The 22885-nt window shown below is 42.8% G+C and overlaps 1 protein-coding gene across 1 annotated transcript in view; it reads right to left on the bottom strand.

Moving 5' to 3' along the window:
• Positions 1 to 945: 945 nt before the first annotated feature.
• tusc3 (tumor suppressor candidate 3) overlaps positions 946 to 22885 on the bottom strand; it is an 89410-nt gene continuing 67470 nt past the window's right edge. The window contains exons 7-10 of the mRNA XM_071540358.1: positions 16624 to 16687; positions 10609 to 10683; positions 3460 to 3550; positions 946 to 1192 (exon numbers count right to left, since the gene is read on the bottom strand). Of these exons, the coding sequence (XP_071396459.1) occupies positions 1177 to 1192; positions 3460 to 3550; positions 10609 to 10683; positions 16624 to 16687 (246 nt within the window). The 3' untranslated portion in view covers positions 946 to 1176. The remainder of the gene's footprint in view (positions 1193 to 3459; positions 3551 to 10608; positions 10684 to 16623; positions 16688 to 22885) is intronic.

Here is a 22885-nt window from a genome sequence, read left to right on the forward strand (position 1 = left end):
TGGTAGGTAGAGATAATGGGCCAAATACATTAAAATGTCAACCGATATCCCTCTGATTCTTGAGATACATTTGTTTCTGATATATTTTTCAGTGTGAATCTGTAAGTGTAGAGCAGCTAGACCTGCTCTTCCAGAGTTTCCCACCCTGAGTGTTCAAAATGGCCACCGTGTGAATAAGGTCATAAGCTGCATGTGTATCAAAACCTTGAAAGACAGAGATTTGAATGATCACTTGGTACGAAAAGTCAACCAAACATGCAAGAGTGTACATGTAGCAATCGATAAAGGCGCAAACACGCATTCATCCAATTGCAAGTAATGTAAAGTAGCTACTTGTAATTCACCATGACTAAATCTTAATGTTACACACAGAAGACACAAACAACTGGACAAACCTTTGGTGCGAAGTCCGTTCATTTTGTGAAACGCATCTTCTCTCCTTTGTTAGCAAGGAAAAGTTGGTGCGAAGTTTTTGGCCTTTTCCCTCTGGTGAATGCGATGCGCTTCCCCGTGTGCGTCTCCATTCAAAACAACGGTGAATGTACATTTTGTTCGAAAGCTCTTTCACTCTGCTACCCTCTAACCTATTTCCACTTCAGTCCTCCGCTTCTTTAGCCATCCTTTATCACTTTCTTTCTTTTTAATGCGCTTTTACATACAATATGTATTTTTTTGTGTTTATGTGAGACACACTGAATTTGCCTTGGGTATGAAATGAGCTATATACATTTCCCATTTCCCCTCCTTTCAACACCCGTGTCACCTCGCTCTTTCTTTCTCCAACTTCATTCGTCTCCCACTCTCCCTTCATCTCTAACTCTTTCTCCTAAACAAGCGTAATGAATGGATAAAAGAAGAAAATGTGCTAATTGCCTCAGCTTACTTGTTGTTTCACTGTATGCATCTACGCAGAACGTTCAACCACAGAAACGAACCACACGCGACTGGCAGAGACGAGCCAAAGGCCTTTATTTTCCAGTGTAAGACGGAATAATTTATTTTATATTCAGCTTGCAGCGCCGACGATAGCGGTTGATATATAAAAAAAACACAAAAAAAAAAACACCATGCACTCTAGACTCGACTGCGCTGCCTCCTCTTCTTCAAGTATCTTCTTGACTCTTCTTCATCTCACCTCCGCCTCTTCCTCATCCTCTGACCTCCTCTGCTCTGCTTTCACTTAATAAGGAAGCTGGAAGGGAGAGAGCGAGAGAGAGGGGAAGATAGGTAGAGGGAGGTAGGGCAAGATGGATATAGAGATAAATAAAGGGGAGAACAGGAAGGGAGGAGTTGCTATGTCATTTTGTCAAGAAAGGAAAAAAACAAAAAAAACCACATTGGACATATAAATACCAGCTAGCGTTTATTGCGAATTCATTTGGATCGGAAAGTAGTCATCTAGCCAAATCTAGCATCGGGAAAATTGCTGCACAGCCTGCTGATAATGCCTCTATCATTATTAAAGAGGAAAGGAAAATGAAGAGAGGAGAGCTGACCAGTCACTCAAAACGCCCATATGGCATTAAAGAGTCCAGCCATGTACTTATCCGTAACCGACGAGAAGTCACAGTTTAAGACCTTTTACCTGCAGCTGAATGTAAATAACAGCAATTTTAAAACGCATTTCCTGCAGGCTTACAGCTCCTCACAAACACTCAACTATGCAGTCCATGTACTATGTATTGTATAACTTAATTGAATACATATCTGATTTTTCAAAGGCCAAATGTATATCTTTATAGTATAAAACAGCAGATTTAAGCCTAAGTTTATTTAATGGAAAAAAAATCATGGAGCTGCTTGTCATGCTGTAGGGATTGGACTATATATCGAATTTCAATATATCGCGATACAAAAATGTGACAATAGGTATGGTGGGGCAGAAAAATGAATTGTGATATTTGCTCCATTTTATTCTGCTGTAGTAATCACAAATGACGCTTTCCCATCACAATTTCACAAGCTCTCCATCCAAATTATATTTCTAATAAGCAGGTCTGAAAAGGTGAGTTTTGACTAGTGATTTGTACCGATCTGCTCATGTTCAAATCACTAGTCAAAACTCACCTTTTCAGAACTGCTTTTAATGTGTGATTAATCTTGTGTGTCATATGATTTTATTGTGTTGTTTTTAACTTATGTAAAGTGTCTTTGAGTACCCTGAAAAGCGCTCTACAAATAAAATGAATTATTATTATTATTATTATTATATTATTGTCACTTTGTAATGACACTTTCAAATTGTTTACATTCTATCAAGACAATGCCATTGCTAAAAAGACTTGTGTCTCAGAAATGAACAGAATTCTGCACAGTCAGACTTTGGTGTCATTGAACTTTTATATATGACATCGTATCGTGGTTGTATTGAATCGTGAACCCCATATCGCGCATCCAATCATATCCGTGAGATAAGTACATCGTCCCATCCCGATCTGGCTGTATTTTTTATTTAAATGACCATCTAAAGTTCCAATGCTGTACAACTGAAATCAGCTTAGTAGCAGGAATAGAGTGTAGCCCCTATCAATACAATTCCACATCATAGCAGAACTGAACCGGCATCAACGCAGCTAAAGGTCACCGGACAGTGAGCTGACACAGCAGCAGTTTGGTCCTATTTTAAGCTACCGGGCAGCGTGGATGACGGCAGCAGGGGAGACCGTCCTCTGTAGCTGGAGGTTTCTGATGTTCAGCTGCTTCCAGTGACGCTGAATTGGAGACGGACTCTCACTCGGTGGACTCGTGGAGTGTTTCCTGTCGCACATCAAATCCGTTTTATGTAGTGGCGACCTTTAGCTCAAAGCGGGACCAAATTGCTGCTGTTCCGGCTCACTGAGCGGAGGGGGTTTGATGTCCGAACTCCGTCATGGATATTTTCTACAGGTCGTCATCTAGCCACTGAGTGCTTTGACCCGTGTGGGTGTATGCGTTTGCATCAACAGGGGGTATGGAAATGAAAAAAAAGGAAAAAAAAAGAAGAAGGATTTCTAGTATTCAGGATAAAGGGGGAAAAGCTACGTATGTCAGAGTAAGATAATGTTAAATGGGCTGCAAAATGTCAAAGAAACACAATGAGTCAACAGAGTCGTACTCCAGTTGTCTGTCGATGGGGCGGCTCTAGGGTTGGTCTCTTGAGAGCGAGAGAGAGTCTTGGCTTAGCTTTGAGAGAGAGAGAGAGCCGTCCATGTCCACAAATACCGATCGGGCTGTCCCGAGATCAAAAGGAATAACGAAAACGGATGGATTCTGTTTTGGCCCGGGTAGTTTTTTTTTTTTTTTTGCGCCGCGTCGGCAATAACTCGGCAGTGATTTTGTGTCAACCTCCGTGATTTTAAGATTCATCGTACGCTCCCGTATCGCCTTTGAATAACTGTCGACGAAGCTAAAGGAAACTTTGGGTGGGGGGTGGGGGGTGTGGGGTTGCGTCGGCGGTGCTGTAGCGGTTGCCATAGTTACCTGTAGGGGTATCCGTGGTACTTGGACCTGAAGATGGAGAGCAGGAAGCTGAAGAAGAACACCACCAGGCCCAGGCCGACCAGGCAGATGACTGGAGGAACAGACACACACAGGACATACAGGGTTCCATCAAGCTAATCAAGACTTTTCAAGACATTACTGATGCCAGTTAGAATGCATTACAAAACCAATTCTACAACATACTGTCTACCTTTCAGAATATAACGTTCGGTCTGACGCTGCAACATTTTTAAAACCTCTGAAGACTTTTAAAAAAGAGCCTTGTGAGGCTTTTGGGGTTCGGGAATCATTTTCAAGCTTTTCTGCAGGACCCGCAGACACCCCTGATACATGAATAATAATTATTAGACAATGGCCCGGGAGAATATTTGATTCCTGGCTAAAGGCAGCCATTAAATTTGGTTCACGCGCATTATAAGCGCTGATGCAACCCGCCCGTTTGATCCCCGTTCTAATTGAATGCGCTCGCGGGGGTTTTAGACGTGGCGTGGGAAGAGGAGACGCCGCCTCTTCTTCGTGTTGGGTGGCTCGGGCACAAAGAAAATCAAACATTTGCTGAAACGCTATTACGAAGGTCGCCTAAAAATATAGCCCGGTGCAAATCCTCGTGCCGCAAAACGCAAACCGACTCTAACTCAGTTTTACTTTCATATTAACCTTTATTGAGACAAGGTGGGGGGGAGGTGTGTGTGTGTGGGAGGGGGGGGGATCCCTCACTTTGCATGCTAGCCTTAGCGGTTAGGAATAAACATGTGCGTGATCTTTGATCTGTGCGGGGGAGCGTGTGTGTGTGTGTGTGTGTGAGTGTGTGTGTGTAGAGGCTAATCCTTGAGGAGCGCTGTGTTAAATTAAACTGTCGCCGGCGACTGATATTGTTAATCAGGGATTAGGAAGAGGACCTCTCCTGGAGACTTAACGGTGAGATATCTGCGTGGTCGTGGGTGTGTGTGGATGGAAAGTTCTGAGTGTGTGTGTGTGTGTGTGTGTGGGAAAGAGATAGACTGTGAAAAGTGAAGTGGATTCTGTGTTGGAAGACTCGCCTGGGAAAAGCGGATTGGAGGGGAAAAAAACAAGACAATTCCCTCCCTGTGTCGATTTGTTATGAAGGTATGCATGTGCCGTCATTCATTTCGAGTGTGCTGGAGGGGTGTGTGTGTGTGTGTGTTGATCTATATTGCATGTATACAGTTTGTTCTATCATATTTTCTCCCTGGTGACAGGCTGCAGCTGAAACACATACACAAAGTCTACATTTGTCGCTATCGTTCACTGTCAGCTCCCCCATACACTCTTCCCTCTCTCTTTCTCTCTCTATGCATTGCCTACATTTGCAATTCGTCATGTGAAACATCACACACACACACACACACACACTCACACACACACACTTCAGGGGGTGTCCTATACTGTGATTGAGCTGTGTGTGTCTGTGACAGCAGTTGTAACTAATTGATGTGACATTCGAGTTATAATCCATCTACCACAGACACACACACATATACACAACATACACACACACTGGAGGTCCCCGGGGCAATCAGTGTTACTGTGTGTGTGTGTGTGTGAGAGAGTGTGTGTTTTCTTTTACATCTACTCTTGTGAGGACCAAATGATGACCAGAGATATGGGTAAATCCTGCAAAGTGAGAACATTTTGTACTTTAGAAAAAGCATTCCTTAAGTAAAGGTTAGGCTAATAACTAATTCAATGGAACATCCTCACAATTATTGGAATACAAACCTGTGTGTGTGTGTGTATGTGTGTGTGTGTGTGTATGTGTGTGACAGTAATTGAGAGACTGGGTTTGAGAATACTGCATCTCTGAGAGACCTCCTGTGTCTCAGGAGAAAAAAAAACCCATGTCCTCCCCATGTTCCCTAGGTGGCCACATCTATGTGCTTGTGTGTGTGTGTGTGTGCGTGTGTATGTGTGTGTGAGCGAGAGAAAGTGTGTGTGTCTTCATTAAGTATAGCGCGATGTATCTCCCATTGCTCATCTATTATGACTGAGCTGTGGTTTAGTATGCAAGCATGGATGAGACACACACACACACACACACAGTCACACACACACACACACACTCCCACTTCAGCATGCTAATAAAGTGATTTATGCACTTGGTGTAATTTAAGGAGAATAATTTGCTCCAATGACAAAGATGGTAATGAAAGTCTTACTCTCTCAATCCCTCTCTTCTGATAACTCAATTCAATTCAATTACACTGGCATGGTAAAATGTATTCACATTGCACAACATTGCACAACAATGACTGAAAGAGATTCTCAATGTCAGTTCTCAATGTTATATCAGTGGTACGGTGCAATCACACCAATAATTGCTTTTCTTTGGTCTGAGCCAGAGTGGAGAAGTTTACTTTGTTGCATGTTTATATTTGGTTTGTTTAGGTTCACAGTGTCCGATTACAAGCGAACCAGGTCAAAAGTCACATGGACTCACAAGTAGCTTTGGTTTTGGTAACCTGGACTTTGGTAACCATCTTGAAAGGTTTGAGATTTTGGCTGAAGGGGGTCAAAACAAATCTGATTCCGGTCCTTGTAACTTAAGCTCAGCATGATGGACTTGTGCACTTATTTGGTGCCACTTGTATTCAGATTAAATGGTTCTCATCTGACCAAACAAGTTCAAGTTCATTTATTTATTTTGCCCTTTAAATCACAAGCACGTCTCAGAGGGCTTTACAGAGAATGAGCCTAACTAGAGCTAACTGATCAACAAGCGATCGTAGAACAGAATGATATAAGACAAACACAAGGAAGCAGAACAAAGCACAAGACACACGACGGCATGTGCGAACTAAAGGACTAAACCCTACGTACTCGATTCCGGTCCTCGAGGTCCGGTGTGTCCTGCGGGGTTTTGTTCCTCCCTGAAAGTTAACGAGCCAGGTAGATACGGGCAGATACAGACCAGGTGTGGCTCATTTCCTATCGGGGAGGAACAGAAACCTGCAGGGCAACACACCGGACATTGAGGACCAGAATTGAGCGTCCAGAATCCAGAGTTCAGAGTTCCGAACATGCTTGATGTGAAACACGCCCTTAGTCTCCACTGGCTGTCCGTAGGTTTTGGCAAACTGTGATAAGTTTTGCTGCTATTATAACATATTTCATATCATATTTCACCGAGGAGGTACGGGTCATTTGCGGGTCTTGCTTTCGAATTCTCTCTCTATTCCACTTTCCACCGTCTCACTCATCCCCTTCTCCCCCCCTCCTCTTATTTTTCGCTCTTATTCACATTTCATTCTCTCTCACTTTCACCTCCCCTTCCTTCTCCTCTCCCTCCTCCTCCTCCTCCCGCCTCCCTCATCCACTGATAATGCACATGTAGCGATTCCGTTAAGTCCGTCCTCTCCTTCCCCCCCCCCGGCTCCCCGTACGCGGCGATTTCCGGCGCAGATGCCCGTGGAGAAGCGGCGGACAATTTCCCGAAGCTGCGCTCAGCAATATGGAAGCTATATGCCAGGGATTTAACACCCGCGTCTCCTGATTACGCTACCATTCAAGCATAATCCTCTATCGCTGACAGACGGCTATTCTCCATGTTCACCGTGGCACTTATTTAATTTGCTCGCGCGTGTGTGCGTGTGCGTTTTTTCTCGCCCCGGTGATAGGTGCGTGGGATATCAAAGTGTGTGTACTCTGTGGTATGTGTGCTTAAGTTGTGTGTTCTTTTCATAATAGCTTTCTGGACGCGTTAGTGTGCTTGCGCTGCAGTAAAAATGTAATCTGCGTGATGTGTTTGCTTGACTTTATTGAAATTAGCGGGCGGCAATTATACAAAGGAAGAGGTTGAATTAAAACAGAAGTGGCTGCTATGAAATATAAATTATAATATGCAAGTTTGTGCACATGGGGGGGGAGAGAGAGTGAGAGAGGGAGAGAGAGAGAGACCTGATGGAGAATTACAATTAGAGAGAATTGACAAATTAGTCCTCTCTCTCTCAATGCAAGGGGTATGGCAGCAATGGACGGGTGATAATTATGGGTGTGTGTGTGTGTGTGTGTGTGTGTGTGAGGCACATGTTTGATCCCGAGAAACAAGTCTGGAAGTAGTTATAAAGTCATTATCATTTTAATTGCCACACTTCCCCTTGTCAAGGAGAACTCGTGGGTAAAGCTGTACAAAAAAAGTTGATAATCTTGCCTTTAGATTTCTTGTTTCTGTGTGTGTGTGTGTGTGTGTGCGCGCGAGCATGAGTGTGTGGCCTCATAGAAACATTTCCCCAATTGAAAGGCTTCTCGAGTTGCTTTTTCATCACGTTGACTCTAATTAAAATCCACTCTTGTTTAACTGCGTCTCTGTGTTTAAGGCAATTACCAGAACAGGGCAACTCCCTTGTCTCATAATCTAGAGATTATGCAGAAACTCTGCTTGGATGTTAAAGGAAAGGGGTTAGAGCTGGCATGTCATTGGGGTCATCAAGTGACCACCTCCCATTAGTAATAATGACTCCAATTAGACCTTCAACACCTCCAGACAAGCCTCAACAGGAGGCGTTAGCATTTAGGAACCATTCGCTCTACACTCCACTCTACCCCACTCTACTGGACTGCTTTACAACACAAACAGAGATTGCTTTATGGCACAAAACAGGAAGAGTGTAAATGGAGCAAAAGCTTTCAGAGTTTCTCACAATGGTAGAGGGTGGAAAGAATGAGAAGTGGTTGGAAAAATCACTTCCGACATGTTTATCCTCTTCAGTAAAGATAAGGGAGGGAGAGGTAACAATATCCTCTTTGCAACAGAAAGCAATGGGCTTATGGGAGATATGGTCTTAATTTTGAGAAACACTGGCACCAGCAAAACCACTGGTGTGAGATAGAGAGTTCAATCATCTCAACCATGGTCTTATTTGTTTACGGTAATTATACCAAGGTAGTAGTATTAAGTTGACAATGACACATTGATGCTTAAAAATGGCACACATAGCACCTTTAAACATGACATATGTTTAATTGAGTGTCGCCTCAAACTAGACACAAAGGTTTGTTGATAATGAAACATCCTTTTTAAGAGCATCTTTGGCAGAACCCGAAGGCTTATAACAGCCCGCTCCGCAGTTCAGAGGCCCCAATGTACCAGCAATCAAAAGCTTAGCACAAATATCTTGGCTTAGCACAAATATCTCCCACATTCATATCCAGCTTTTCCATGATGGGCTTATTGTTCACGATTAGCCACATAAAGCCTATCTTTGACCCCAAAGATAGAAAGGGGCAGCCTTGTGACTGAGATCTTAAAAATAGAACAGTGCCTGTAAGTTTAATTGAGCTGAATTTGAGACTTGAACAGTAAGCAAGGACTTTCGAGGCCTTGAGGCATTTAGATAATTAAATACAGGACATTTCAGGTAATTTTTTTCAGTCTCTAATTGATTGACTGGGCTCTAAATACACACACTTGACAGCATGAGATGGCTAAATTAGTTCTAATTGTCTCAAGACTAACTTGAGTGATTAAAACCAAAATAAATCTCTTCTTGTCAAGCCAAATCACGTTCATTTTAATAAAGCTACACAGAAATACCTGCTTGTCAAAGTAAATCAAGCATATTGAAATGAAGGTACATCGCGGGACAAAAAAAAAACAAAAACGCTCACATCCGTGCATGCCAAAGCGAATCAAGCGCTCCTCGAGCATATCTAAACACCGTCGTTGCGTATTCAGAGGCGGTAATGGGGCAGGTGAGGGGTCATCTTGGTGATTAACTGGAGAGCGAAACAAGCGCTCCTCATCTTCGCAGCTGCTCCGGCTAATTGACAGTTATGCAAATACGCGTCACACTAATGATAGTACCGCGACGACGACGCGTTTATGCACGGTGTGTGGAAGGCGTGTTTGTGTTAAGTGTGTGTGTGTGTGTATGTGTGTGTGTGTGTGTGTGTGTGTGTGTGTGTACATGCACCTTTCAATCTCAACGTCTCCTCCTTCTCTGCTGTTAAATAAACCTTTCGCCATTCTAATATTCAATCCGCTGCTTAGAAACCCCGGAAGCTATTCTGTCTCTTCTTCTCTCTGCTCCCCCTCCTCATCTCTACTCCTATGTACATTCACTTATAAAATACATTCAATTTACATGTAGATTTACACTTCAGCTGGCACTAATCAGCAGCACCTTGCCATGAGAGGCAGGCAAGTGTGTCTTCTTCAAAGCCGCTGGTCTCGAGGGCTGGTCTCTCTTGGTAAATTTAAACTGATAATGATGTAAAGTTAAAGAGATGGTCTCTCTTGGTGATCGGCTGTATTTTGTCTTTATACATCGCTCTACTTGGCTCTTTCTTTCATGTGACTTTGACTAACTTGTACGTTTGTTGTAATATCGATGGGACAAACCTGGCTAAACGATGGCCAAATGAAATGATATAAAAAAAGGACACATGGTTGATGGACACATATTGGCCGCTGCGAGGATCAAACCTGTGACCTGGTGGTTACAGGACAGCTCTAACCACTACACCACACTGCCTACTATTCCACCTTATAACCACCTTGCTTATAGTCCAGACTTTGGCTGCTTGGAATGCTGCAAAATCTAGGAACTGACACTATCTAGATAAGACAGTGACAGGCAAATGCTTATATTTTACATAGAAAATTTATGTGTGTGTGTATGTGTGTGCGGTGCGTACAGAAAGTCTGTGAGTAGAGAAGAGATGTGAAACAACAAGAATGTGGGAAAGGGAATAGAAAAAGGATAGAAAATGCCAAAAATAAAATCAAAATAGGGAAGTAAAGAGACAAAGCAAGAAGAAAGCAAGTAAAAAAGCAAGAAAGAAAGAAAGAGAAGGACAAGGAATGAGAGAGAAAATGTATCCCAATCACTTTTTTTTTCTGATGAAGCTACTTGCTTTATTGAAGGTAACTTTAATTGACTTATTCTAGTGTGTTGGCACTGCAGTTTTGACTGCTGCACTTCCTAGGCATTGGCTGCTTGCCATGGTGGTGATACAGGAATTAAAGCTTATTCTACTGTCGCACTTAATGCAAGTCACTCTGCAATAGACCAAAAAATGTAAAATATAATAATGTGATTATACAGCAACTCTATGGAGCTGAAGAGGGAAGGACAGACGGAGAAAGTAGATTCGGTCGTCTCTACTTACTCCTCCTCTTGCCGACGTCTCCCTTGGAGGTGGCAGCCTCGTTCAGCAGCACCATCCCCATGGTGATCGCTGCATCTGGGACAAGGTTGTCAAGGCAACAACACACACACACACACACACTGGAGTGGAGAGAGAGAGAGAGGGAGAGAGGGAGGCTGGCAGTAACACACTGCCCCAGGAGGGACAGCTGGACATATACAGGTACACACACATATCAGTGCAGATACACAAAGTCAGGAATGGACACATCAGCACACACACAGCACAGGACATACACACATGCGTGTATAGAAACACACAAGCAGATGTTAATACACATATATACAACCATTGGCCGGCTGTGCCTTAAAGGTGAATACCACTCAACTTAAGAACTCACTTTGTTTAAGAAAGTAAGAGACCAGACAACTAAGACTCTAATCTGTGCTGTCATCAAAAGACAGAATCGAAATAGGAGAGAAACTACCAGATCTTTCCTTCATTATTTTACAATGGAGAGAACTTGTTTTTGAATTCAGCATGAACCGCAGGCAGTTTAGTGTTATTTTTTGAGCACAACGCAGAGGGCAAAAGATGCCTAGCAACACATAGCAACACAAAACTACCAAACTCTTGTTTTTGACTACAAAAATAAATCCACAATGGTGGAGTCATGCCCTTAGGAGGAAAACATCGGAATGGATTCAGAATTCAGTGAAATATTTTCTCAAAAGGCCACAGGGTGAAGTGATGTCAAGTCAACCCTGCAAACATAACACACACACACACACGTACACAAACACACGTACATACATGTGCGCATATAGACACACAAAGATCGAAACAAACACACTCTCATGAGAAGCAATCACACATGCACTCAGACACAAATACACACACACACACACACACGTAATCCTTTCTCTCAAGGATATGGGAGGCTGATGATACCTGGCAAGAAGACAGCACTGTGTGTGTGTGTGTGTGTGTGTCTCAATACTGGTCTCAGTGCCAATCCAGTGTAAACAAACCAGTGTAATTAGAAATGGGAAGAGACAGGTGATTTATTATCAACAATAAAAGAGAATACACACAGCTGAGAAGGTCTGTGCTCTGTGTCTCCGAGCATTATTGCATCCATGTGTGTAGGTGTTGGTCTTATGATTCAGAGTTATCACTAAATATTCAATATAACTCAACAGGTGATGTGTCAAATGTTCTCAAAATGTGAATGTGGGAAATGGTGGTTTCTGAAACATTAAAATATGTTTAATGTGGGGGGATAGATAGTTCCCAAAGCTTTAAAGTATGGGTCTCCAGACATTTAAATATGGGGGATGGTGGTTCCCAAAGGTTTTAAATGTGGGGGATGGTGGTTCCCAAAGTTTTTAAATGTGGGGGATGGTGGTTCCCAAAGTTTTTAAGTGTGGGGGATGGTGGTTCCCAAAGTTTTTAAATGTGGGGGATGGTGGTTCCCAAAGTTTTTAAAAGTGGGGGATGGTGGTTCCCAAAGTTTTTAAATGTGGGGGATAGTGGTTCCCAAAGCTTTAAAATATGGGTCTCCAGACATTTAAATATGGGGGATGGTGGTTCCCAAAGTTTTTAAATGTGGGGGATAGTGGTTCCCAAAGTTTTTAAAAGTGGGGGATGGTGGTTCCCAAAGTTTTTAAATGTGGGGGATGGTGGTTCCCAAAGTTTTTAAAAGTGGGGGATGGTGGTTCCCAAAGTTTTTAAATGTGGGGGATGGTGGTTCCCAACGTTTTTAAATGTGGGGGATAGTAGTTCCCAAAGTTTTTAAATGTGGGGGATGGTGGTTCCCAAAGTTTTTAAATGTGGGGGATGGTGGTTCCCAAAGTTTTTAAATGTGGGGGATAGTGGTTCCCAAAGCTTTAAAATATGGGTCTCCAGACATTTAAATATGGGGGGTGGTGGTTCCCAAAGTTTTTAAATGTGGGGGATAGTGGTTCCCAAAGTTTTTAAATGCTTTAAAATATGGGGGATGGCGGTTCCTAAAGCTTTAAAATGTAGAGGATAGTGGTCTACAAACAGAGTGAGGCAGGTGAATTGCTGATCTTGTTTTCTCCTAAAGTCTATTTTAAACAATAATTTGGAATGCTGTCCAATTCCATCGAGTTTTCTCGTTGGGTGGTTAGGAACCCCCGCTGCTCTTGAATACTAAGCGCCCGTGTCCACCAAGCAATTTAATTCTATGTATCTATCTGTTTCGCTGTAGCCAGCAGCACTCAACATATTCCCAAGAAAGCAGCGGTAAAGGTTCCTGCTGTTTCCACTGTACAATGAAAACCTACTTGTTTTTTTTTCAACTTTTCAGGCACTAAAGACCGTTAAATTTGAGCGCTATCAGGAGCTTGCAACAGAGTGTCCTTTCCATTGACAAGTACAGATTGTGTACAGGCCCGCGGCGAGGATGTCTTGTTCTTTCTGAGAAATGAAAGAGGATTGGTGTGAACGTGGGAAAATTATATTGGAGCTTTCCCAATAATGCAACTTTTACTTCTTTTCAAGGGGAAGGGATGGGGAGGTGGGGCAGTGCTGAGAAGATAAAAGTCCTACTGCTAACCAGTGTCTTTTGACGAAGAATCTGGGAGGTCACTTTGATTGATTGGAACTTTTGTTTAGCTCCTGTTGAAGAACTATATTGCATGGCAGAAGAACACCATTTAATTAGTTAATTATGAGCGATTCAAATAAAAGGTTTATTTAACATTTGCCGTCTTTCTTTCTTTTCATACCACGGTGTCTCAGCCTTTTAGAAATGCAAGCGTCGTACCGAACATCACCTCTGAGCTGTTCCGAAATCACTGCAAAGCACTACCTCATGTGGCTTATTCCTTAATTAAAGGCTTTGCTCTTCGGGGTGCTCGGCATACAAATCCGAGCGAGTACCTGAAGAAGATTTGACAGGGGGCACAAACAATAGCCGCCGCATGGGTAAGGTACAGAACGGGAACCGAGCGGGGCGCGCCATCCTCCTGATGACACGGTACTGTCGAGATAACGGTCACAAGACGTGATGAGCTGGCGTGGCACAAACAGTACGGGGAATGGAATGAGGGTGGAGGGAAGCTTCGCCGCAGGGTGTCGGCATGTTCGACGGAACCTGCAGGCACCCTGTAGTGAAGCCTCCCACCACTCCTACCTTTAAGACTTTTTGAGACCGTTTTAATGCCAGTGAGAATTAAATATACGACCCGTTTTGCAAGTCAAATAAACATCTAAATGTTGACAACTGTAGACCTATCAGAATGTAAATGAAGTCTGCGTGATTGGCACCGTACTTGCCAACATAGTTTGAAAACGATTAGTTTTGCTTCACTTTCATACCAGGGAACACATTAAATAGGGTCCACTGTGTCAGCTTAGCTTGTCCACCCCGAGGCTACGTCAGGCTGTCAGACTGGAGGCAGAATGTGGCCACATATTGTCGGAGTGGAGAGGCCGGCGGACACAGATAATAAGGCAGGTGGTGTGTTGCGGCAAGCGAAGGAGGAGACACCGGGGGGCAAAGGAGAAAAAAAAAAAAGCAACATTTCGATGAGAAGTGGCGACATGACGAGCAAGGCAGGCTGTGCTCCCTGTGCTCTCTTGAATGTGTTCACTTTAGATTTAAGCAGCTTCTTTCTGTCATATTGCCGATATTATCTGCTTTAAAGGACAATTCCAGCATGACTGGAGTTTTAGCTCATTTCATCTTAGCTGTCCCGGCACCTATTGCATGCCCAGTCGTCCCGGTGGGGGATCCCTCTTTGACTTGGCCCCCCCAAGGTTCCTTCCGTTTTTTTTCCCTGATAAGGTTTTCTTGGAACTTCTTCTTTGCATGCATTGAGGGCCTGAGGCTAGGTGCCGGGCAACAAGCTCTCTGATTGGTTACCTTCTCCTTCCCACATCCATGTCATACGTCTGCATATGACATAACAGGTGATAGCCAATCAGAGAGCCTGTTACATCCCATGGCTAATTTGTGTTACCTCGTTTTACCAGCGCAAGGCCCAAAGTGTCACGGAAAGGCTAAATGGAGACGCTAAAAGGAGAAGCTAAATGACTAAGCAAATCAAATAGCTAATAGAAAAAGGAAAAGCAGTGGGGAAATGGAAATGCAAATGGGAAAGGAAAGTGCCCTTTTAAATGCTGGATTAAAATCTGTATTCTTAATTCAATTTGTGAATCCAGTTATTTATTTCTCTTTTTAAACTGCATTTTCAAATAGATTTTTAAATTCCATTATTTATTTATGAATTCATTAATTTATTTTTAAATGATGTACTTATTGACTGTTTCATGGTTGTTTTTGTAAATCCTAATAACTATTTATTGATGGATTAATATTTAATTTGTAAATTCTTTTTATAATTCCTCTTTTTATTGCCCATTAAAATATCAAATAATGAATTACTTTGTAATTTAGTCTATTTATTCATAGATTCATAAATTAATTTGTAAACAAATTTATTAATGCCTATTTTTATTGTACAATTAGTTATTAATTAATGAAATGCTTTATTACTATTTCCGTGACACTTGTGGTCCTCCATATTATTTAGGCTCATTCTCTGTAAAGTCCTTTGAGACATGCTTGAGATAAAGGGAAACAAACTTGAACTTGAAACAAAGAAGTAAAGAAGAGGGCAGCAATCTTAAAGCCATATAAAAACTGTCAAAAATACCATTAAAGGGCTGGAATTGTCCTTTAATGATTCCATCATTGTCAACATACTTGAATAAATACATGAACTATAGCCTACAACTTATGTTTTTGTTTCGTTTTTTTGAAGTCATATTTAGTCATCGACATTGATTTTAAAAAGTGTCTGGTAAAAAATTGTGAGTGGCTGGTTTAGGAATTTAGGAATCTACTGCAAAAACGGACTGAGTGAAATATAGGTAGATCACATTTGGAGAGATGACACAGCAACTATCTGTGTGTGTGTGTGTGTGTGCTCCTGTGAGAAATAGAGAAACATGTTTGTGTTATATCCACGGGGATGCTGCAAACCCACGACGGCCATAAAATGTGTTTACACCACCTGCGCGGGCAACAAGGCCCGGCCGTGCTCCCTTGTTATCAGGTGTGTGTGCGCGCGTTTCATTTAGATGTGATCAGATGGGCAGAAAATAGAAAATAAGCTGCGTGTCTGTGTCTGTGTGTGTGTGTGTGTGTGTGTGTGTGTGAGCGTGGACAAACAAACACCGCTCTGCAGCAGGTGCAACCTTGGCCCCGCTATTTCCCATGGGGGCGGACAGGACGGGCTAGGACTGAACGGTATCATTACACACACACACACACACATGCATAAACACACAAGCGCAGGTATAAAAGGCACACACACACACATATACACAAGCAGGCACGCACAAACAGAAACAAACGCACACACAACCTATCATCAGGGGTTGAATTTGGAACAAATCAGGCGAGGAGGTAAAGTTAAAGGAAGACAATCTCTTGTCTTTGTGTTTTTCTGTTTTGTTGTGTCCAGCAGGCAGCCTCCCCTACGGAGAATACAAACAGATGACACCGCTTTCGTGCGGGGAAAAGAAATGTGGAGGACGCGGGGGAACCGAACTCGAAACATATGAAAGGTGTGGGTTTTTTTTTTTTTTTTGGTGTGTGTATATCATCAAACGCGCTCGGCTGACAGAGGCGCCCGCGCGGCGAAAAAGAATTAAGGCGGTTTGAAACGGAGGGGGCTTTGTTGCCGAGACGAGCTGTTGTACATCTCGCAGAGAGTTTAAATTGCTCTGGGTGATTTTTTTTGCAGCGCCGTGTTTTGGTTTGTGGCGAAATGTCAACTTTTCAAGAACTAAGAAAACCGTTTTTTTTTTAGTTTGTCCCGTAGGTTTTAAAAGGGTTTCATAAGCTCAAGAGGTCGTGTGGGAGAGCATGTAATCTGTCACGTTATACACACACACATGCATATGCACACACGAAAACACACACAACCTTACAGCATTTACCATGTTCAATCAATGTAATCAAGTACACACACACACACACACACTTTGGTGAAAGGATACTCAGAAGAAGGATGATGTGAGACTCGGCCACAAACTGAGCCTGACTGCTGCCATGGATATAACTCTGTTAGAGAGAGAGAGAGAGAGAGACAGAGAGAGAGAGATAGGTTACACATTGTTCATTTAAATTGCCACGATGTCACAACAAGATAAATCCACAATACAGTTTCCAATTGAAGCAATAAGGAAAGAGAGGGGACATCAGATCTGGAATGAAAGAACACGACTGCGGGGGAAAAACACAGAGTGAAAGTTTGAAACGGCGACTAAAGAAAATGGAAGGCTTTCGGAAAGTCACCGATAAAAGAGGTCGTAACCTTTTGTGACACAATATTTTCATTTCTCGACGTCGCAGAAAGAGTATAAACATGATAAGACACACAAAAAGAGCCAATATGGGCGTCTCTCTTGATTCTATCTCCTTGCCTTCCAAAGAGGAGAAGCTGGCTGGAGCTGATGAACCGGGAATGGATGTCCCGCGTCCATTTATCTTATGAATACTGTCCCGTCCCCCCCCCCCCCCCCCCCCCCCCCCCGATATGAGCGAAACTGGACTCAAAAATGGACGTCCACTTTCTGCCGTAATCACATCTTTGGCCTTAACATGATGGAAGCTGCTGCACAATAGAATCAGGAGGGGACGGCCGGCCATTTTTCATCTCTTTACTGCCAGCAAAGTTCTGCTTTTTCTGCTATCCTTATGGATATCAGTGTGTGTGTGTGTGTGTGTGTGTGTGTGTGTGCATGGGTGTGTCTTATGTACGGGCGAGAATGTGTGTCATCCGTGTGTGTGTGTATCAGTTTGAGAACGTGTGCGTGTGTGTGTGCACGTCTGCTGTGAGTCATAAAGAGCAGAATATGCAGTGTGTGTGTGGGCGTATGGAGTTGCTACTGTTTCACTGAGTGGGCAGGCAGGTCAACCTGACCTTACGGGAACACACACACACACGCACACACACATACACACACACACTTTTATACTTGTGAGGACATTCTATTAACTTGTGTTCATTCCCCAAAACCCCTAAACCTTCACCCTCACTGCTAAATTGGAAGCCATTGCGGAAGTCTCTCTTCATGCATCTATCCTGCATCAGTAGTGTAAACAATTCTTACTTGAGCGGTATATCATAGACTCAAATTAATATATTGTAAAACAAAACTCTAAACAATGTAATTGTGAATAGCATTAACAGTTCTCCCGACTCGGTCCAGAAAACGCACCGCCCAAAAGATCAATTTTTCCAGATTTTCTATTCATTTGGAGATACAAGCGATCTCTCTCTCACACATGCATACATTTGCATGCGCCCACACACACACACACACATACACACACACACATACACACACACACACACACACACACACACAGTGTGGAAGTTGATGAGGACACTGTGGGAGGGAAGAGGTGAACGCGGTGACGCAGGCAGTCGAAAATACAACCACGAAAAAAAAAAGAAAAAAAGAAAAAAAAATGAAAAAAGAGGAGAGAGATGTATCCATATCACCTATTAATTAAGCACTACATGTGAACCACACACACACACCACACACACACGTGATGATGAAAGTAGGTAGTAAAAAGCGGGAAGAGATGAACAAAAGCCAAAAGCATGCGTTTATATGCTCTTAACATTTACATAGCACCATGTGAATCTCTGTCTCTCTCTCACACACACACTCTCACACACACACACACACACACTGTAGAGTGGATTGTTAGCCCTTTAGGTTAAAGCATCTGTCAGTTGGAATACACACACGCCTACACGTCCATGCGTGCGTGTGACAGGTCAGGCATTCCTAAGCCATGATTCAGTATTTAGCCCTTCTATATCTGGCAACATCGATGCCACAGAGACAGTGGGGGGGGGTGGGAGGAGGTGGGTGGGTGGGTGGGTGGGTGGGCGGGTGAGGTTCATGTCATTTTATAAGGTTGCCGGAGCCAGGAGAGAATGTCCCTGGCCCGCGCAAACCTTTATGTTTTTCTTTTCTTCCGCTTCGCCAAACCGGCAACCCGTGATTCCACGACTTACTCCGTTCAGTGACTGGTGAGATACGGAGCCAAACTGGCAGTATGTAATTTAGTGACCTGCAGGAGTACTGCTATTTTGCTAGGCCACACTGGCAACTTTTGTTCGTCTGCCTGTGTGTGTGTGTGTGTGTAGGTGTTAGTGAGCGAGTGAGTAAGGGAGTGAGTGAGTGAGTGAGTGAGTGAGTGAGTGAGTGAGTGAGAGAGTGAGAGAGAGAGAGAGAGAGAGAGAGAGAGAGAGAGAGAGAGAGAGAGAGAGAGAGAGAGAGAGAGAGAGAGAGAGAGGTTGGAACACAGAACATGTCTGTGTTTCTGCTAGGGCTGGGCGATATGGACAAAATCAAATATCACAATATTTTTGAACAAAAAAATACCTCGATACCGATATTGCGACAATATTGTAGGGATGACTATTGGTGCTTTCACAAAATATTTACACAATGAGATTTTTGATAAATAATCATCAGTAATGTGGATATAATGACTAAGTGGGTAAAGGCAAATAATAGAACAGCTAGAACAGTCTGGTAAGTTCAGAAAATGACATCACTTTACTGTAATGCAGCCTTTAAAATCAGGAAAAGACACTTATGTCATATCACGATATTATTAATATCCAAAATCTAAGATGATATCTAGTCTCATATCATGATATTGATATAATATCGATATATTGCCCAGACCTAGTTTCTGCCTTTACCTGGACATTATACTAGAATGGGTATTCCCACCCAACTCAGCAAAATGTGATTCAATGTTCTGCATGACACTAAGACTGTTATATCTCCCAACTTGCATAAGTGTGTACATCTGTGTGTCAATGGACTTTCACATGTACAGTCAAGTGTGTATATATGTGTGTGTGCACAAGTGTATTCTTGCACTTCTATCCTTGTGAGAACCAGTTTGAGTTACGGTTGGTTTAAGATTAGGATTTGGGTTTAGGGTTAAGAGTAGAATTAGGACTGGGTTCAGGTGTTAGGGAATTAATGTAGTCAATGGAAGGTCCATACAAGTATCGTAAGACAAATGTATGTGTGTGTGATGCCTTTCCTTATATCTGAGTCAGTTTAGAGTGTGTTAGAGTCAGTATTGAGGCCAGGAGACGTTTCCCCCCCCCCCAGTGCAATGACTGCAGTGTCTCCCATTGTCAGAACTGTTGGAGAGAGCCTATTGAAGAGAGCAATGCTAATAACTCACACTCTACACGAGCCAGCTCTCTGATAAGATGTCTGATGGCTACTTCGACTGGTCCGTGTCTAAGTGTGTGTGTCTGTGTGATGGAGAGGAAGAAAAAGTGGACGTCTTAGTGGAAATGAGACAAACAGAAGGAGAAAGAGAAGGAGGAAGTCTTGAGTGTGTATCGCATTGTTGAATCCCCGCGGATTATTAGCGGCTGCGTTTACGCCACATCTAGCCTCTTTTTTTTTTCGGTCGGCTGCCCCGCTCTTCATTTTATTCCCGACCAGACAGGAATGAGGACGGATGAATGGAAGATGAAAAGAGGAGGAGGAGTGAAGGGTGGACGGCTCTTTCTTGCTCCAGTGGAGAGAAATGAAAAGGGTTTTTTTTTTTTTTTTGGCGCTCGAAAGCTGACGAAAAGACGACAAAGAAACGGATCCTTTTGTTTTTGACGTAAAGCTGCTGTTTTGCATTAGCTGGGTCTTTTTTTTTTTATGTTAATAAAAAGCTTCCTTTGTGGACTAACTAACCAACCGAGGCGCCTTTTGAGGACATCGGGAAAAAAAAAAAAAAAGTTTGTTAGGGCTGTGTTGCAGTTTGTTGGTGACAGATTGCCACTTGCCTTCCGGATCGATGCAAGTGCAGCTCGATGGCATCATGAGTCATTTCTCTCCAAATCAAAAGCAGGACTTCCCAAAAGAAAAAGTTTGAATGCTTATTCTTACTTTAATTACAGGCTATGGAGCGATAATCAACAGTGCAAATGTTGGGGCACTTGCTGAATTAAAATTGGTCTTTTTTTGCTGACAGTCTGGCAAAAGCAGTGTACTCTCTTGCCTTCTTGCAATATACTGTGTCTGGATCCACTGTTGGATGCAAGAGATCCATATTAAACTGGACATAGAAACAAAATAAATGTTCAGCTTTAATTTTAGCTCACTGACCCAAGATTCTTTATGGTTTTTGGTTGTTTGGAGAAGCTGTCATGTGAATGTGAGAGGAGCAGTCTGGGTGCCTGACTTGCACTTTTGCTGATGTCCCAGTGGGTGCCATGGTGAGCCTTGAAAGGAGCTGTAGCTGTGCATTAAGATTGCCTTGCCTGACAAAAATGGTGAAAATCGGACCTCGGCAGGTCTTTTGCATGTCTTCTTTTACACTCTCTGGCACAACATCCATTCGCGATGAGTGCCTTGTTTCAGATTTTACAGAACTGTCAATATCTGGAAACAAGGACATTGACACTTAATTCAAGAAAATTCTTTAAACAAGTTGACTTGCATTGGAACCAAGTGAAATTATCACTGGCAGTTTGGTTTACTTGTTTTCAGAAAGTAACACTATTAAAAACAGCTTTCGGTGATGTATCTTGCTTTACTGGGCCCATGTTTTTTGGTGGCGTTTTTTTTTCTTATTCCCATGGCTAACTGACCAAATGTAGACAAAGTGACGTAACGTAACGTTATTTCCAGTCGAGTTTGATAGTAGAAAATTGTTCAGCAATCTAAAACATCAGCCGAAAACATCAGGTTTTGGTGTCATACAATCATACAGGGAGAAATCCATCGTATAGACAGACATACCAATTTCTCCTCTGACAGCAGCCTCAATAGACCAGAAGGTAGTCACAAGAAATAGACAGGCACTAGTAGCTATGGGCTAGCTAGCTATGCCCATACGTTCATCTTCAATTGAATGCAACAGGTTCACTCCCCTATTCTGGTGGTTGTTGAAAGTCATTCTGGGAAATGTAGGAAATTGCTAACTGAAGTAGAAGCAGATGAGGCAGGTTGAGGGAAAGTGGGTACACCGAAAAAGTAAATTACAATACTTCATCACAAAAGAACTCCTGGATTGCACTGAATCACAAGTTGATGATATATGACAGTGTATCCGAGGCTTTTCCTTTAATTACTAGAATGGAAGACTCCCCCAACACACACACACACACACACGCACACACGTTACCACACACTGTTTTTGAACATGCTGCTCTCCTCATGTTACCTCCTCAACATAAACAGGGATTGCTGGAGATGGAGGCTATGAGTGAGAGGAGTGCTGGGGGATGAAAAATTCCTCAATCCATGGCCAGGCACTTCCAATTAATCTGATGGATTAGAATGCAGGAGTTCCATTCATTAGTGTGCAGTGTGGCTGAGAGACAGTGTGTGTGTGTATGTGTGTGTGTGTCAGCATATGTAGCTATGCGTGTGTATGCTAGGAGAGAGAGAGAGAGAGTTACTGTGTGTGTGTTTGTGGAAGAGAGATTGTTTTGTGCAAATTTGTCTGTGTGAGGGAGAAAGTGTGTGTGTGTGTGTGTGTGTGTTCATTGGAAAGGCCTACATTGAGGTGGTCTGGGAGTAAAGCAGCCACAGCTCATTGAGCTAACGCAGAGATGAATGGAAGAGCTAACTCAACAGTCACACTCTATAACTCTTTCTTTCTCACCCTCTCTCTCACTCTCTCTCTCTCTCACACACACACACACACACACACACACACACACGTTAGCTATACACATGATCTTATACACTGGTGAATAAGCTCATTTAATCTTTGAAATATGCTGGGTTCTGAATATAGCCGGGGATTATGCAAAGAAGAACCTGTTTTACATTTAATTAAAACACCGCCGACTGAGACAAATGCCTGAATCCTTCCAGGCACCTCTATACCTTTAAAGGTATAGAAGAAGACACTTTCCAATGCTGCCACCAAAGTACCTCCACACACTTACTGAAAACACTCAAGTACCCCCAAACTCTTGAGATATCCTACCTGATTGTTTCTGTAAGTCCTTGAATACATGAAGTCTTTGATGTGCCATCCAGACTGTGTCTAGATATGGTTTAGCTGGATTACATCGACACTTGACATGAACGTGAGTCTCTGGTACACACATTGAAATTGGATTTCTCTTCCCCTAGCCAAAACACAGATTATCACGCATGGCGATTCCTCAAAGTATTTGCATCTTTAAGTGATGGCGAGTGCTTGGGAAGTCGCATTGTTTTATGCCTGTCTTATATGTCATCTAAGACAGTG

Source organism: Centroberyx affinis, unplaced genomic scaffold (genome assembly GCF_046629955.1).
Source record: "Centroberyx affinis isolate AG114_WGS23_722 - 3 ecotype Tasmania unplaced genomic scaffold, CSIRO-AGI_Caff_v1 ptg003625l_1, whole genome shotgun sequence".
In the NCBI taxonomy this organism is placed as follows: Eukaryota; Metazoa; Chordata; class Actinopteri; order Beryciformes; family Berycidae; genus Centroberyx; species Centroberyx affinis.